Below are 13,864 nucleotides of genomic sequence, written 5' to 3' on the forward strand. Positions count from 1 at the left end.
GGCAACAGCTTATTAATACATTGGTTGTGTTGGGGTAGAATGGTGGATGGGGCGGGGGTTGGGGGGGGGTGGTGGTTGGGGTGGGGGGGGGGTGGGTGTGGGAGTGGGGATGGGAGTGGGTGTCGAAGTTAGGTGGCCTCTCCTAACATGCTTCTTCATTAGATAGCGTTGTGCTCCATGCACCCACCCCCCGAGTGGGGAGGGAGACCGTCCCTGACTCCAATTAACATCTGTAACATAGAGAATAAATTTTATTAATTAGTTCATATAACAACATACTATGTAATAAACTAAAAACATAACAGTAACAAACATAAAACATATAATTATGCAGTACGCAGGTTGACGAAATTGTAAAGTACAAGATAGAACTACTAAAACTGAAAACACAGAAATATGCAATAAACTGTAATACAAATTTCAATGAAAATTACTATATACAGACGACACAGGATGCAAGTGTAAGTCCTACTGTTGCAGATCAAGATGTGTCAGGCGGCATAGGATGCACGCTATCGCTAGTACTACGTAAGTGGTATAGATTAAAGAAAAACATAATTATATTGTATATTTTTATGCACAAAATCAAGAATATCGAGCTGGTAGAGTTTTGAGGAGTTTTTTTTACCTACTTCTAAATGGGGATGTTTGAACTGGGAAATTTTGAGTTAGCTATTGTTCATGCTGCATATGCTTAAGGCTTACTATTTTACTATACACTTGGGATAACACACAAGGATTTTAGCTGAAAAATTAGAGTTTTCCAACAATCATATCTCTGTTAAGAAGTTCAACTCATTGTTAAGTTTTTTCGGTGTGAAGAACAAGAAGAGATAATTCCTGCAAAGAAGTAATTTGAGGACATTCTAGGCCCATTTAATTTTAGAAAGATTTCAATTCAAGGACAGGCAAGTAGATAGTGTTGCGGTATATATAAATATAACGATCGACGATGAAGCAAAAAATAAAACGAGAAAATTTACACCAAAAGAACACACAGATTTACGTGGTTCGACAAATTGCCTACATCCACGGAGTTGGAGAGGATTTTACTAATTGAGAAATTTACACTGTTTAATCACGTCGACAATTACAAGAAAGAAATTTCTTACTTCCTCTCTCTCTATATCTGAGAGCCAAAAATAAAGACAAGTTTAAAGAAAAAAAACACTGTAAGCAACAATTCCTTCTTCTTGTCCTCACCTCAAGCAAGAACTCCTTCCTGCCTTCACCGGTCCTTCTTCTTCCACTATCTTCTTCGCATGAGAAGAATCTTTTCACGAACTGAAGGAGGCGTGAGCAGAGACGAAAGTTCCTGTTTCGCGAGAGAGGAGAGAAATCTTCTAGTTTTGGGAGTGACAGAGACGAGATGGGAGCGGGACGAGTAGTTCGCAAACGATACTAGAGCCAAAAGCCTTCGCGAACTGACAGAGCAGAAATATCGTGCGAGACGATAATCACAAAATCAGAAGAGGCGAACGTGAGAGAGAGAGAGAGATATGGGAGCGTTTAACATGTACTTTTTTTTTGTTTTTTTTGAACCAGGCTCCACCTCAACAAATCTCCCACTTAGAGACATGTACACATACTATAATGTATTCTTCCTCAAACTGATATCCTTCACTGAAGACGTATCCCTTTTCCTCAAACGTGTTATCCTCCACCTCTGCAACTCAAGGCCCATGTCTTCACACTAGAAGATCAACTGAAGCTGCACACAACTTCAGTTTCTCAAGAGTAACACCCTTAGTCAACATATCAACTGGGTTCTGGCTTCCATAAATCTTCTCAAGCAACAACTGTCCGTCATCCAACAATGACCGTATGAAGTGATACTTGATCTGAATGTGCTTAGTCTTGGATTGAAATGCTGGATTTCTGACAAGGAATATGACGCTCTGACTATCACTGTAGAGAATGCCCTTCTGATCCTTCTTTCCCAATTCTTTCAAGAAGCTTTGTAGTCATATCATCTCCTTTGCAACCTCTGACACTGCTACATACTCAACTTCTGTAGTAGTCAATGAAACTGTCTTCTACATATTAGAGCCTCATGATACTGCAGTGCCACCAAAAGTATAAATATAGCCTGTAATACTTCTTCTAGTATCAATGTCTCCAGCTAGATCAGCATCAACATAGCCCCGTACCTCTGAACTCTTTCCTGAAAAACACAAGCAAGTTTCCACAGAGCCTCTTAGATACCTCAAGATCCACTTCACTGCTTCCCAATGTTCCTTTCCAGGATTACTCATGTATCGGCTAAGGACTCCCACTGCATGGGCAATATCAGAATAGCTGAAGCATAAGGAACCTTACTCATGTGATCTCGTTCCTCCTCTGACTTGGGTGACTGATTCTTGTTGAGTCTGAAGTGACTTCCCAAGGGTGTGCCAACTGATTTGGCCTTATCTATGTTGAACCTGCTAATTACGTTTTTCACATATTAGCCTAAGAGAGTCTCAACATGCCTCTGACTCTATCTCTGACAATTCTCATACCAAGGATTTGCTTTACCGCTCCTAAATCTTTCATTGCAAAGTGCTTTGACATCAGCTCCTTCAGATTATTGATCTCCTCAATACTAGCACATGCAATAAGCATATCATCCACATACAACAGTAGGATGATATAGTAATTGTCCTTTCTTGTATCATTGTCTAAAAGTTTGCTTCAGGCCATACAAGCTCTTTTTCAATCTGCAAACTGACTCTTCCTTTCCCTGTACCACGAACCCTTTAGGTTGGTGCATGTAGATGTCTTCTTCAAGATCCGCATGAAGAAAGGTTGTCTTCACATCTAACTGCTCAAGGAAGAGATCTTCAGTAGCCACCATAGATAGTACCATTCTCATGGTTGTAAGCTTCACCACAAGAGAGAAAATCTTGGAATAATCAATATCGTGCATCTGCTGAAAACCTTTTACAAACAAGTCTAGTCTTATACATTTTACTGTCATCATGCTCAGTCTTCACCCCGTCACCCACTTGTTGTGTAATGCCTTCTTCCCAGATGAAAGTTTTGCAAACTTCCAAGTCTGATTTTCTAGCAAAGAATCCATCTCCTCCTTCATGGTAAACTCCCACTTGCTTGAATGTTCATATTGCAAGGTTTCTTCATAACTCTGAGGTTCTCCACCATCTGTCAGCAGAATGTAGTTAAAAATTGGAGAATAACGCTGTGGAGAACGTCTACCCCTTTCTGACCTGCGAACTACAACTGAAGGGGTAGACTGCTCTGAAACTGACTGTGGAACAATAGGAGTGGATGCCCTGAATACACTCTCCTCGTTACCTGCATCTCTGTCCTGCACTGTGACCTTTGGTAAATCATCAAACTTTACCAACTCAGATTCTTTCAGTGTTGTTTCAGAAACTGTACTAGACTTGTCTTTATACATAACATTCTCATTGAAAATAACGTTCCTAATCCTTATGATTTTCCGAGCCTGATCATCCCAGAAACGATATTCAAATGCATCATCTTCATACCCAATGAAATAACACCTCTTTAACTTAGCCTCAAGCTTACTTCGAGCATCAGGATTAATGAGAATATAAGAAAGACAACCAAAAGTCTTAAGGTGAGAAAATTTTACCTCTTTCCCACTCCAGACTTCCTCAGGTAATTCACAGTTTAATGGAACAGATGGTCCCCTGTTGATTAAATAAACTGCAATACTGACTGCTTCTGCCCTGAAAGTAGGTGGTAGTCTAGCGTGCAATCTCATGCTTCTAGCCCGCTCATTAATGGTCATTTTCATGCGCTCTGCAACACCATTTTGCTGTGGTGTCCTTGGAATTGTCTTTTCCATTCTGAGTCTCTGAGCTGTTCCCTGAGCTGCACAGTACTCCTTGAGCCCACCATCAATGTACTCACCAGTGTACTCGTCACCATTATCAGACCTTAGACATTTCAGCTTTAAGCATGTCTCTGTCTCAACCATGGCCTTCTAAGTTTTGAAAACACTTAATACATCAGATTTATACTTCAAGAAATAAACCTATACCTTTCTGCTATAATCATCAATAAATGTGATGTAGTAATGAGAGCCTCCAAGAGATGCCACTGGAGAAGGTCCCCATACATCTGTGTGTACAAGATTCAGCTTTCTTGCCTTTGACATCCTTCCACCTTTCAAGAAACTAACATTCCTCTGCTTCCCTATAATGCAACACTCAGATGCCGAGATCAACTGACTTCAGTTCTGGTAGCTTACCTCTAGACTAAAGTTTTTTCATACCTCTCTGACTCATGTGGCCAAGTCTACAATGCCACAACTCTATTGTGCTCTCTGCAATAGTAATATCAAAGCTGTTAATTAAATCAATAGTCATATATGACATACATGTTTTCTTACCCCGAGTCAGTACCAGTGCTCCTTTAGTAACCTTCCAAGTGCTATCTGAGAACGCTACTAATGTCCACATTCATCAAGCTGCTCAACAGAAATGAGCTTCTTCTTCAGTTCAGGAATGTACGTGACCTTTTGCAGAGTCCACTTGTTCTTATTTGAAAATGCAATGTCAATATCTCCCATTCCTACCACGTTCAGAGCTTCTTCATATGTCACATATATTTTCCCAAAGTCATTTACAACATAATTTCGCATCATTTCCCGATGGAAAGTTGTATGAAAAGAAGCTCTTGAATCAAGTATCCAGTCATCAACATGGCTATGAACTGCTAGCAGTAGTGCATCATGTGATTCTTCAGTTACCACATTCGCACTGTCATTCTCCTTCTTCTTAGGATTCATGCAGTTCCTCCTTTTGTGGCCAGTTTTGCCACAATTCCACCAAGTTACTTGTTTACTAGGCCTTGACTTGCTCCTAATTCTGTTTTTTTTTATTTTGATCTTCCCCTGTTTGAGTTCCTATCATATGATCTCCCTCTGGAATCAACATTTTAGTGATGAACTCGAACCTGTGATCTCACCAGAATCTTTCTTGCGCACCTCCTCAGCCAAAATCAAATCACGAATATCTTCAAATTTCAATTTAGATTTACTTGTAGAATTACTGACAACCATCCTCATAGCTTCTCAGCTATTTGACAAGGAAGCCAACAAGATCAGTGCACGTATCTCATCATCAAATTCAATTTCCACAGATGATAATTGATTTGTGATAATATTAAAATCATTCAGGTATTGTACAACAAACGTACCTCCCGTAATCTTCAAATTGAATAACTTCTTCATCAGATACACCTTATTATTTGTCGATGACTTTTCATACATACCTGACAGGGCTGTCATAAGATCTACAGTAATCCTCTCCTTGACTACGTTGTGTGCAACGGACTTCGATAAAGTCAATCGAATAACCACCAGAACCTGTTGATTCAACAGATTCCATTCAGCTTCATTCATTCTTTCAGGTCTTTTCCCCAATAACGGAAGATGGAGTTTCTTCCCATAGAGGTAATCCTCTATCTGTATCCTCCAGTAACCAAAATTTGTTCCATCAAACTTCTCGATCCCTGAAACTTTCACTTCATCTGCAGCCATTGACTTTGATATCAGTTGTTGCAGTATATAGAAATATAACGATCGACGACGAAGCAAAAAATAGAACGAGAAAATTCACACCAAAAGAACACACAGAATTACGTTGTTCGGCAAATTACCTACATTCACGTAGCTGCAGAGGATTTTACTAATTGAGGAATTTACACCGTTTGATCACGTCGACAATTACAAGAAAGAAATTTCTTACTTCCTCTCTCTCTATATCCGAGAGCCACAACAGAAGACAAGTTCAAAGAAAGAAAACATCGCAAGCAACAATTCTTTCTTCCTGCCTTCACCTCAAGCAAGAACTCCTTCTTGCCTTCACCGCAAGAAAGAACTCCTTCCTTTTTCTTCCACTATCTTCTTCGCATGAGAAAAATCTTTTCGCGAACTGAAGGAGGAGCAGGCGGAGACGGAAATTCCTGTTTCGCGAGAGAGGAGAGAAACCTTCTAGTTTCGAGAGCGACAAAGACGGGACGGGCAGTTCGCGAACGATACTGGAGCCAAAAGCCTTCGCGAACTGACGAAGCAAAAATATCGTGCGAGAAGGGAATCGCGAAATCAGAAGAGGCGAACGTGGGGGAGAGAGAGACGGGAGCGTTTAATAGGTTTTTTTTCTTTTTTTTTTTTAACCAGGCTGCACCTCGACAGATAGAAGATTGGATCTTTTTAAGGAACAGCTTTGCATTCTTTTTAAGGAATAGCCTGAAGTTTTTTTACTTAAGGTTGCGACCCAAGAAGTTTTAAAATCAAATCAACATGGTAATGATTGCTTTATGATGAATTGTTTCAGGGATCAACATCATTTCTTTATTTTTGTTATGTTAAAGAAGATATTGAAGATATTCTCAAAAGAGTCCATTCAGATGAGTACAGTAGTCATTCTAATAGAAGAACATTGGCAAAAAAATTTCGAGACAAAAGCTACTATTTACAAAGATTTTGAAGAATTCTCAAAATGATGTGAACAATATCAAAATTTGCACACAATACAATTTTCACATATTATAACAATATTATATGCATGCGGCATTCTATTATGTAAGTGATTGATCTTACTTGTTATTTCCACATGCAAAACGGTAAAAGAAGTCCATCTTAGCAATGATTAACTCTTTTTATAAGTAGATTAACGGGTTGTTGGGTTGTCTGTAAAATATATATATATATATAAAGTAAAATAGAATGTAATGTATTATAATTGCAGTATAAAATATCCTAATTGGTTGTTTGGTTGTCTGTGAAGTAAAAACAAGGAATTTATTTTTCTTGTTTGATTATATGCATATAAAGTAAAATAAACAATAGTGTATTCAAAATACTTGAAGTTGTTTTGGTTGTCTGTAAAGTAAATATAAATTAATTATTTTTATATTTATTTAAACATTTGTAATGAAATACATGTGCATTATCATATTGATGTGTCGTAAAGAAATGTATATCATCAAGCACAAATCTCAATGCAATTTTAATTAAAGGATATTTCAAATTCAAATTTAGGTTCTTTTGGGTCCCAATTTCCAAAAAAATTATTGTCAAACTAACCATCTCAACAAGATGAGTCCAATGATATCAAAGTCGATCAAGTCCAACTCCAATCATACCCAGATCAACTCGTACTTTACTTTCAATTGGTTCATGCAATATCTAATTTTAAATTTTATCTGCAGATGCTATGCTTGTGAAAAATAATTAAACAGTAGTAGATGTAGAAACAAAGTTATCAAATGGATAAAGCACATGTATATATTTAAGTTCAATATTTCAACAGGAATAACAGTTAGCAAATCATATGATCGACAATCACGATACCAATTCAAACGACACCAACTGTTTATGCCTAGGCTTGGAGCGTGCCAGAGGTTCTGAGGCTCCTGTATAAGTCTCCAAAAAAATTATATATATACATAACGCCTAATGGCTCTGTTTATGTATTAGATATGTACATACATAAGAATTCCTCTGTATGTAAATCTTCCACAAAAGAAAGAGGTATTTACAGACATTACACCAAATTCTTATGTATTTAAAAATCAAAGGCTTAATTTTTTTACATTTTTATATTTACAACAAGCACGTCTCTTATATCACATACAAAAACAATCATTTTGCCTTTTAAGAAGCGAAACACATCTTCTTGTGCATGAAAAAAGGGGGCATGTATGCGGAAATGGAACTTTACGTGTTGGATATGTAAATACATAAGAATTGAGTGGCATATAAGCAAGTCTTCCAAACACTTACATGCATGCCACCTAATTTCTTGGCATGTAAATTCCGTTTATTAGTACAATACAATACCATAAGTTGGAATGTAATCTGATTAAAATTTTCTGTAATACTTAACCAAGCTTCTCAATAAAGTAGAATTTTAAGATAATAATTATTCTAACACTAAAGTTAAAATTTTAAGATAATAATTGTTTTTCAAAGGATAAAATGATTTTAAGTTAGACATGTAAAATGGTTACTTTTTTGTTTTTGTAAATTTACATGCATACCTAACAATTTTTTTGTGTATTTACAAATCTAACACCTAAAATTTGATATTTATATTTATAGCACTTTGTTGTCAGGAGCTTATACATTAGAAGGTGAGCTTCACCTTTTACAGCCAAAATTCGCGGATTCTGAATTTATGAAATCCGCAGCTTTAGTTTGTCCAAACTGACTGTTTGGCAGGATTTAGGTGAAGTCTAGTTTAAATCCTGCTCTAAATGCATTAGCGGAAACAGCTTTCGTAAATTTGGGACGAGCGAAGAGAAAGAATGGCGCGAACAAGATTACCTTCCCCAAGGATTTCTGGTGGTTGTGGAGCGGAAGGATGAGAGTTTCGGTGGTCTCTGTAAGCTGTGATTTCAATGTTGTATTCCCAGCTAACTCTAATGGCGATTGTATCGTGAAAAATGGGGCGAAACCGGGGGAAGGGGAAGGAGGACCGAGGGTTTCAATCTTGTGGAAGAAGAAAGAGGAAATGAGGGTTTTCGATGCCAGTTTGCATATAAGACTCTTTCGCACGGGAAAAATTTGCATACTTAAAAAGATGTAATTAGGTCAGGAGTTTATTCAGAGAGTATTGGAGGTTATATATGTATTATACTCTTATAATCTCTCTGTAACTTACATGTAACCTACAAATATATGAAAACAGAAATATGGAACTTGCTAGAAGCTACAGATTTGTTACAGATAGGTTACAGTGAGGTTACATGGGATATAACACGGTACGGTTATAACCCCCCCAATACCCTCTGAATAACCTCCCTGACGTAAGCAGCGCTGCGTATGTCTTACGTACATAAATTTTCTCCTTTCTGATGGCTTAGCCATGGTATAAAAACCGTTAATTTTAAATAACAATATTAACGACACATAAAACCGTTGATTATCATCAAAATCTCATCAGTTCATAACCTACGTAAAATAACTCCATTAATTACTAACAAGATTTGTCTCGGTTGTTTATCTTTTCTTTTTTCTTTTTTTTACAATAATCGACGATCTAAACATGTAATTGGAAAATTTTTCTGTTCAAAAGAGAGGGCTTTTGAAGTAGTTAAGTCGTCGTAAATCAACTGCTTGATGTTTCATTGCTAAGTTGTCGGATATTGCAATGATATTTTCGACACTAAAACGGCCTTCAGCTTTGTCATTAGTTATAGTTAATTTTCCTCTAGTGAAATAGGAGTGTTAAATGGATCAACATTGAACTCTAAGAGGTTCTATACTTTTTTCTTGATGAATTTATAATCATTGTCTCTCAATCTCATAACTTAAGAAGGACTACATGGCAACTTCTTATTATGAGTAATGATCACACTAAAATATTTCAGTAGCATCATAATGCATTTATGCTCTAAATCTTCATCACCATCTAGATAAAGTTGCCCAACAATTATCATTTTATTTGATAACTACCATTTTGCATTTGTTTGTTGCTAGCCACATGAGCCACTTTATTTATCTCTATCATTCCCATTCAAAGGTGATTTACATGTAATTATTCACATATAAACCTCTAAAGCTAAATGATGCCTATAAATGCCTCCTCATTAATCTTCCTCTGAATCTCTTTATACATTATTTTACTGCGTGTAAATAGAAACCTTGATGCGCTTCTCTTACAATGTATAGCCCAACAATGAGATTTTCAAGGCTAAGTGATTATCTTTATTCCTATAATAGTTATTTTTTTCCCCTTTTCAAATATATTAGATGTAGTCCATGACATCAAACCATGTTAAAATCTTTTGTGATGACTCTTTTTCTTTCTTTTTCTTTATCTTTTGATAAATTTTATGTGGCATTTAGCATTTATTAGTTTCTTATCACTACTAGCGTCTTTCTTAGTGCATGTTGATAATAATAAAGGTTAACGTTTTTAATGGAGACTTTCTTCATGATATCATGATTTTAGAAATTTTTTTTGAGAAAATAACGTCCTTCTCTATGCGAATGTATGATATGCTACCCTAACTCTGGTCATGAAATCAATCATACAACTTTATCAATCCAACCTCAAAATGTTGTTCTTTGGACCTTTATATCACTATTTCCATGACTCTAGTAACATTAGCAACATTATTAATTAATATCTCTAACTAGTATTCGCCATCTTTCAAAAATAAAAATGTTACTCCGTGGAGTAGTTTGCATAGTTGTTAACTATGCATCGGTCTTCTCCCACTTTACAATGGAGATTAACATAGGTTCCTTATCGTTTAGCTTGATGTGTTTAATGTTGTTATAACTTTGGCTATGGCCATAAAGGCTTTGTAATGTTAAAACTTTATCACCAAGCTCACTAAAACATCACATAGTTGCTTCACTCGCTATCCAGTATCATCTACTCCTTTGATATGCAACATTGAGAATTCACATAAAATTCATCTTTTCTAAACATCCCCTAAATTGATTTGACATATTTTAGTGATATGCATATAAATTTTGAAAAATATTTAACGCCTTAATCATCTTTGACAAATGTTAAATCATGCATCTAAATACTTAATCTAGCCCATTTGAACTCCAATTCAGATATTTTAACCACCACTTTGTTTGTCATGTTGAAACAAATTAGCTCGACTAAAAAATTGTTGATTATAAATTTCTCATAATCTTATATTAAGTTTCTAAATTCATTGACCCTAATTACTAATTATATTGAGATATTCGAAAGCAAATATGACTTTAGTAATTAATAATTGATCAAAATATAAATAATTTTGCAATAAAAAAAGCAACTAAGCTTAAGAAATTGGCTATTATAAGTATGCTTGACAATTGAATTTACAAAGACCCATTTTGACTCATTTTACCCGCAAAATATCAACTCAAGTTGAATTTGAGCACGAGCATAGGCCAAGCTTGAGCCTGATTTCTTGGCTTGAAATTGAAATGGTTTGAGCTCGAGTATAATTAAAGCTTGGCCCATTTTAGTTCAGACTCATACAAGCACGTCTTTAGAATGTTTTGTAAGTATATGAAATTATCATACATTTTTGTTCAACTCTTTTAAAATGACCAAAAAAAATTAAAAAATTAAAAAAAAAACATTTGAAAGTAATTGAACTATTGTTTTCATGTTATTTTGCATTTAATTATGCTAATAGGATTATTCATTTACTAAGTGGTTTCCATAACTTAGCTGAATTATGTTATTAATGATTGGTGTAGTAATGCTCTTAATCAAATTTACTCTAACAATTTGTAACTTTGTTTCTTTATAGATCCTAATTACAAGTTCTTTAATATATATTTTTAATCTTTTTGCTACTTAAAACTGCAATCTAAAGCCTCTAAATTTTTGAATTTATCATTTCAGATAATTTCTTAACTGCATTGAGAGAATGGTTTGGCTCCGACACAATTTTAAATAAATAAAAATTTAAATTCTTCAAGAAACATGAGAAATAAGAAAAAACTCTTCTGCCAAATAGAGAAAAATTCAGACTCATATGTCATGTATTGGCCGTGGGCTTAAATTTAAAAAAATATTACGTCTGGAGTTCGGACGAGATAATACAACAGAGAAGAAAAAGAACTTCGCCCTTGCATCCTATGCATCTCTTGCATCGAGTCCGTTATCTGGACATAGCTTACGTCCCTAGACGCTATATTTTTTCCTTAAATTGGGCCACGGTAACTCCTCTCTCACATGAATATCTAATAATTCATTTTGGCGGTCCATTTGGCGATATTTAGTAGCATGTTATTTATTGAATTTAAATATTAGTTCAGCTTAAATTTAATCAAATATATAAAAAAAAAAACTAAATCTAATTTTTCATTAAATTTAAATCTGAATTTCATAAATCCAATTACAAGCAACCGCCACTCTTAAACATTTCCCATCAAAACTGAATTTGATAAATTTAAATATACTGAATTTGATTTACCGCCTCTCTCTCAATTAGATAGATAGTCAACTGCTTATGGCTGTAATATCAAAGAAAATATTAGGTCAGGAGTCCTATAGAGGATAGGGGGAGGACCAATCACACTGTATTGTGATGAGTCCAATTTACATTTGGCGCTCCCCTATAGGACTCCGGCTGCATCAGGAGTCTAACCTAATATTTTCTCCTAATATTCAGGGCTTTGATAGTTTATTAGCCGTTTATGGTAGCAGAAAAATATCACTCTGTTTAACTAAAACGTAACTGTCAGCTTTCTTTTTCACCAAAATTATCTTAAAAATCATATTTTTATTACAAAATTTTTAAATTTATATCTAAAAAAAGTCTTTTTTATCGTAGCCCATGGTTCGATGAACTCGCCCATTTGATAATTTCTAGCAAAATTTTTAAAATTCTAAATTGAAAATGATATTAAACTTTTACAGAAATATTTCAAACAAACCATCTCAAATTCAGATTTTGTGCTCATGCTTCCACTGTGGACGGCGCTCAAACTGCTCTAAAAAATTCATTTTCATGCACCGGAGCTCTTGCAATATAAAGCGGAGAGTGGCTGGCGCAGAGCCCAGCTCCAGATGCAATCGACACCGTCCGCATCCCCATCAGACGGCAAGGATTTGTCGGCCTCGCCTGAGATGGTGATCGGCGACTGTCTCGACGGCGAGATGCCGTCGACGAGTGAAGAGTAGAACACTTCGCGGAAACTGCAGCCGTCCAGTTCGAGCGCAAGTGCACCTTTATCTTTCTGCCATGGGAACTCAAACACCCCAAGGGGACGATAAGAGTCTGGTTTTTGTATAAAATCGTCATCATCGTCGGAGAAAAGCTCGGAGATTGCCGTCACCGTTAGCTTCCCTTTCTTGGCCGCCCGATCATGCACCGGTGATGTACCTGTGTCACTCCTTTTCTTTTCTCTGTCCATCTATGGAGGAAGGAATGAAATGAGTTCGGAAGATGAGACTAATTTCATCGAATCTTGCGCGGGAAGGCATAATAACTTATAAGGGAGAGGAATTTCAGGAAAAAAATTCTCAGATGTGAAAATGCAGAGACGACGGGTGAGAGAACAGGGGAGAAATCCATAGATAAAAACAGCAGGATCTGAGCTGGAACTCGAGAAATCATTTCTACGCTACAAAACCAGAAGTAAAAAAAAAAAATCACAAAAAATCTCTTGGAAAAAGAAACTGAGTTCCAGATCAAAACATAATTAGAAGAGCATCATCTTTTCATCTTCTTCTTGCCATCGATCATCAGAACACAACAGCATTACCGAAATCCAAACGCGAAATCTAAATTTGTTCAGCAGAATCTTGAAAAAAAAAACAACAAATCAAACTTTCTGTCAACACTCAAACAGATCAAACTCAAACGACCAACGTTTGCAGAACCAAATCAAGCAGACTACAAGGAATCAAATTTGAAGGTGATATCTCCAATCCACAATCTGAAAATTCGAATAATATATTTCAAATTCAGCTGTCTTACCTTGATCCCAAAACTTCTCCCCGCTCTTTCACCGGCTCTCTCACTCTTCTTCGACCTCCAACCAAATAATCGTTACAGGTGATTGAGAAAGGTATAAATCGCAATGGCAAGCAGTTAGAGGATAATTATATAAACATAAATATTTTTAGGAAAAAACTTTGCGCAAAGGTCACGCGAGTGCAGAGCGTAACAACCTCAACGGCTCGCACACGTTCGACCCGCGCGCACTCTGCCTTGCGTCTCACAGAATTGTGCTCGCTTTCATGAGCATCTCCTGATACTACTTTTGGAGTATCATGGATGCCAATATTGACCCAACAGGTTAATCCTACTTGAATTCTAGGTTATTTTTGACCCGGCTATTTTCCGGGTCAATTTCTGGATAGAAAAATCAATATGTTTATTACTCGGGTTGGGTTCAGGTTAAACCTAAAAATCCAAA

At 36.2% G+C, this 13,864-nt stretch overlaps 1 protein-coding gene across 1 annotated transcript; it reads right to left on the reverse strand.

The window, feature by feature from the left end:
• Positions 1-12,279: 12,279 nt before the first annotated feature.
• On the reverse strand, positions 12,280-13,556 carry LOC110027025. The gene is made up of 2 exons (XM_020728285.1): positions 13,423-13,556; positions 12,280-12,856 (listed from the first exon to the last, which is right to left on the reverse strand). Exon 2 carries the CDS (start codon positions 12,854-12,856, stop codon positions 12,449-12,451), a length of 408 nt encoding a protein of 135 aa, XP_020583944.1. The 5' UTR covers positions 13,423-13,556; the 3' UTR covers positions 12,280-12,448.
• Positions 13,557-13,864: the final 308 nt, after the last annotated feature.

The sequence above is a fragment of the Phalaenopsis equestris genome, unplaced genomic scaffold (assembly GCF_001263595.1).
Source record: "Phalaenopsis equestris unplaced genomic scaffold, ASM126359v1 Scaffold000411, whole genome shotgun sequence".
In the NCBI taxonomy this organism is placed as follows: domain Eukaryota; kingdom Viridiplantae; phylum Streptophyta; class Magnoliopsida; order Asparagales; family Orchidaceae; genus Phalaenopsis; species Phalaenopsis equestris.

What these genes read in the sequence shown, in the direction of transcription:
- LOC110027025 (XM_020728285.1), bottom strand. Translation starts at nt 12,856, where the DNA reads ATGGACAGAGAAAAGAAAAGGAGTGACACAGGTACATCACCGGTGCAT.